The sequence below is a fragment of the Vigna angularis genome, chromosome 5 (genome assembly GCF_016808095.1).
Source record: "Vigna angularis cultivar LongXiaoDou No.4 chromosome 5, ASM1680809v1, whole genome shotgun sequence".
Lineage (NCBI taxonomy): Eukaryota > Viridiplantae > Streptophyta > Magnoliopsida > Fabales > Fabaceae > Vigna > Vigna angularis.
In genome coordinates, this window is record NC_068974.1 from 39,090,829 (window position 1) to 39,095,834 (window position 5,006).

At 35.9% G+C, this 5,006-nt stretch overlaps 1 protein-coding gene across 1 annotated transcript; it reads right to left on the reverse strand.

Moving 5' to 3' along the window:
* Positions 1–878: 878 nt before the first annotated feature.
* On the reverse strand, positions 879–4,316 carry LOC108339053 (lysine histidine transporter-like 8). Its single transcript, XM_017576205.2, has 5 exons — positions 3,736–4,316; positions 2,988–3,121; positions 1,888–2,333; positions 1,662–1,793; positions 879–1,571 (listed from the first exon to the last, which is right to left on the reverse strand). Exons 1-5 carry the CDS (start codon positions 4,113–4,115, stop codon positions 1,086–1,088), a joined length of 1,578 nt encoding a protein of 525 aa, XP_017431694.1. The 5' UTR covers positions 4,116–4,316; the 3' UTR covers positions 879–1,085.
* Positions 4,317–5,006: the final 690 nt, after the last annotated feature.

The following is a 5,006-nucleotide window of genomic DNA, read 5'->3' on the forward strand; positions in this document are numbered from 1 at the left end:
GAGGCAAATGCTTTTCAATTTGCAATGATAAAACAATTCACAGTTGCATATAGGGAAAACATCATCAATTCAATACAATTCCAAATTGCCTCCAAAACGTAAAAACCCCTAAATATAATAATTAGGGTTTCTAAAAGTTGAAAAAAAAACGAATATTCAGGATCATTTCAATTTGAAAACAAAACTTAGTCATAGATATGTATATACTTTGAGAACCATAACTCTTTTATGTATATACTTTGAGAACCATAACCATAAAAAAAGAAAGGAAACATAAACAATATGTATATACTTTGAGAACCACTATCTTTTATTTGTGAGATAAAATTAAGTTTGAAGTCCATTTCTTATATACCAAATTAAAATTTATCATATGTCTTTGACTATAAATTTATCTTAATTAAACACCATCCATTTCTTTAAGTCTTTAACTATAAATTTATCTTAATTAAATAATTTTAATAAATTAACTAATAAAATATAATAGCATAATACATTTAAAAATTTATTACATATATTCGTATATATGCTCACTTTCTAACTTACCTATCTTCTCTTTGTTTTTATTTTATTTTTTATTTCATCGAAATCAACTATCTCTCTTTCTTAGAATCCTTGTATATGAACAGATTCGTGACTGCATCATGAACGTGACTAAATACATTAATTAAATCTTTCATTAATTGTTTCGCTTTCCGCTAACTTTCCTTATGATAACGGATTCACCAAGAATCGAGAAACATGCATCTCTTGACTTCTTTTAATTAGTTTCAATTCTTTTAAATTTTTAATTGATTTTATTTTCGACAATACACTATTCACATTTCGAAAACTTAGTCTCTTTTTTTTTTTACACAACTTACCATCTCCTCTAGATAAAAAGATAAATAAAATTTTAAAATAAGAGAATAATATACATAATTATATAAAATAACAAAAATATCCACGTAGCATAACTCTTTCGTGTAGCAGGAGATATTAGAGGGACTAAGCTAGGATTATATTTAGGGTTGAAAATAAATTAATGGTAATTAGTTGGTAAGCAGCTTCTAGCTTCTGCTAGTCGCTAATGGAGAACAGTACTGTTATGGTCTGAAAAAGTTAGCATTCAAGCCTTTGTGAGACAGAGTTCTTGCAGCTGCAGCTAAGAGAAGAGCACTGAGAAGCAACCCCAAGCACCCGAGCGCAGCGTTGAAGCACCATACAAAACCTCTTGGTCGAGGCTTCTTCAGTGATAGAAACATGAAACAGGGGTATGAATACGTGATCGGCACCAGGGTCATGCTTCCAAGCAGTACTGATAGGGATGGAAGGAATGGGAATGCGACAGATATGAAAAACGTCAATCCCCCGAAAAATAATCGTATGCATGTTCTCGCCAATCCCGAACATCTCTCATTCGTTATGCTCGTCAATCTTATCTCAAGGTTGTCGAAAACCGGCATCGCATAGATTTGGTAGCTGCTCAAACAATGTATTATCACCAGAACGTATATTGCTCCCATAGAGAATTTCGTTATCTGCTTCCTGTGGAGTTGCGGGAACGAATACAACAATCCACCGTCGTTTATCTGAAACATGGAAGTTAATTGATTAGTTAATCAGTCGAATAAAACAACCTGCGTAATCTGGGAATATTGGTCGGTTTCTGGTAGTCTTGCCTGGCTTCCATAGGCCCAGAATCCGGCAATTGCAAGAGGAAAGACGCACATGGAGATCAGAACATATGACATGCTCACTCCTCTGCGCATTGGTTCTTTGGATGTTCTATCGAAATCTGAAGGCAGCGTCCCCTGCAGAACCAAAATCCAAAACACCACTGTTATAGCTTATGCTGTGCACGGCATGCATTCTTATTGAAGTGTTTTGAGAAATTGGAAAACTTGCCTGTATCTCGAGCAAAACATTATGACCTCTGTAGGCTAGCACGATGATTCCAATAGCATTGAGAACGTCGCTGATCTTAGCCACCGCAGTGGATTCTTCCGACAGGGTCGAGGTATACGATACGTTGTTGGGCCTACCCTTCTTAACGGAGAGAACCCAGAAGAGGGTGCAATAAGAGATGGCGGTAACGGCTCCGACGAGAGAAACCATGGCCATGGAGTTGAGGTTTGGCAACTGTGCAATGAGAATGGCGGCACAGGTAAAGACCAAGAACCACTCTGCTCCGGTAAGCGCGTGGGCATTGCAAGTGTTTCCATTATCATTCTCGCAAAGTGTCTTGAATAACAGTTTCAGGGTCCCACCACCGGTGATGATAAGCATGACGCATGTGCCTCCTGAAAGATACATCACTGGGAATAATGCTGCAACTTTCCCTAACCTTTTACCTGCAGAAAATATATTCAAACATAAAAAAGTTAGCCACTTCTTTCTTTTTCTTCACTCGCCCCTTGCATCCCGTGAAACATCTAAAATGAAAATCCACGTGTCTTTAAATAAACATTTGTTGTCTTTTCCAACTGTTGAAAAGCGTGGTAACAAATAATCCTACATTAGATGTTGTTAATTTATTTGTAAATTGAAGATTTTAAATGTATGAAAAAATTGATGGATACTATACAAACACAGTTTTTTCTATGATAGTGTTTGAACATGAACTTTTGAAAACCAAAAAAAAAAACAATCTTTTGGGAGGAATAAAAGGTGATAAGATGTATAAATACTTCGTGCTAGTAATAATATATTCGCCATAGCATTTTCCATTAATAATGTTACCACTAACCGATGTTGATGTGTTATATAGTAAAAAGAATTAGGCTTTGCGTAGAAAAATCCAAACCGACGATGGGATATGGTGCCAATCATAGTGGAGCCTTTCTATTGAAAAACATTGTAGCGTGAAGGCCTAGCCAATTTAATTGTGGTTGTTGAAGAAGAATGGAAAAGAATTGCAGAAAGCAGGTTTGGAAAAAGAGGTATTCATGTGAAGCTTTGGTGCACGGATTTAAGTTGAATTTGGAGAAGGGAGAAGTTGTGGTTACCGAATGCAGCCATGGCGAGGAAGAGATATCTGCTGTGACGAATCCCAGGGACGGATTCGTGAAGTTCAACAAGAAGAAATATGCTATAGAGCTGCCAAATGAATGCCACTGTCAAACATACTGTGCCCCACACCCTGCACGTTATATTCATACTGTTTAGTACATCGAAAAATCCATGATATGCAAGACAGACCTAACAACGAAAAACACGAATCATTATATCGTAGGCCCAACCTATGACTTTCGCGTAGAGTAAGGTTGGTTTCCGATTTTCACAAGTCACACCCTTCATTTTCATTTTGATAGTGAACGTTTGTTAATTTTCGATATTGGTATGTGTTGTTTTCCTTATACAGCGGACTTAGACTCTGATTGACATGTACGCCTACCAAGAACAAGAAAGTGTTTGTGTTCAAATTGTCTTGTTAAAACTTAGACGTTTTGAATCTTCAACAACTAGAGTAGATGAAATATCCCAATGAAACGTCGATGATTTTAGCACACTCTTGATACAAATGTGTACAACACTACAACGAATAAGAAATGTACTTTAATGTAAGACTTCCAAAAAACCTTGACAGACATGACGGATTCGATGTTTCACTCAATTTTATAGACAAGTATATATGATCTCAAGACATGATATTAAAAGATAAACAGAGATGGGGTTGAAAAGGTGGTTAAAGATTCCGATATCTTTTATTAAAAAGTTTGAAAAAGGTGGTTGAAGATTGCAAGCGTGACGTACCAACCAAGAGTGGCGAAAGCAACGGGAAGCATGAGAGCCTGGAAGCCGATATTGGAGTTAAGAACATGGAAGGCTGCAGAAAAGGAATTTCCATTTCTTGATTCAGTGATGGGAAGCCATGCGTCTTTGGGGTGTCGTTCCTGTTGGTGGGAAGAGGGTGAAGGATGAGCTTGTGAGGGAGATGAATCACTTGGTGTGAGTGGATCAATGTGGATCAAGAGAGGAGAGAGTGGGGGTTTCAGAGTGGCATCTGAGTAATTCAGAAGAGCTATTTCTGATCTGAAGTATTGAGCTTCGGCCACTTCTCCCATGTTTCTTCTCAAAGCTCTTTCTACTGGCAATGAGTTATTTGGCTGTGAAGTTATGTTATATACCCTCATGATAGCATTAACACCTACCAAAAGCACACTTTCTTAGAAGAAATTGAAGCTTCCTTTGTTTCCAAAGTTCCAAAAGATGAAAAGAAAACGAAGTTGCTTTTTAACTTTGAAGGAGGAAGCACAAGAAACTGCTAACTCTTTTATAATAACATGGATTTGAGAGTCTCCATACGCGTGGAATCCACTCTAAGCACTGACATCACTGTGCTGATCTCACAACATGACCTTCTCACAAGACTACTTTACGTAATCTTTTTTCCCATACAGTTTGGAGTTTGGAGATGAATTAGAGAATATATAGCAAGAAAAGTGGAAGAAAGTATTTTTTTTTCTATTAAAGAAACATCTCTTTTATAGAGTATTGTAGTAACTTGAAATATTAATTTTCAATTCGAATTTGTTATTTAATCTTGTTTTTAAATGGTGAATAAGATCTCATACCCTTTATCTATGAAGCTCTTCGTATTGATATGTCTCTGGTCGATTGGTGTTTGATTATTTGGACCTTCGGATCCTTGGTTTTGGATGGAAATAGTTGTAAAAACCATTATCACTAGAGTTATAATTTTCCTTAGCTCGTTTTAAAAAAAGAGAATCTTTAGTATTAATAGCTAATCTTTTACCGTAACTATCATGTCTATTTATAGAATTGATTGTTGAATCCTAACATTGATCATGGCTTCATCAAAATCTATCAATATCTTATTTGTATTTAGCACCGTTACATGTTATCCTTAAGTATCATTTGTTGATTACTTATTTCATCCCATTTATGATCGGTGTGTCATGTGACGAATCCATTACAATGTGTTTCACTGTGATAAAGATCAAAACACATTACATTGTAATTGTAATTAATTATAATTGTGCATTTAGGAAAAAGTTTCTCTT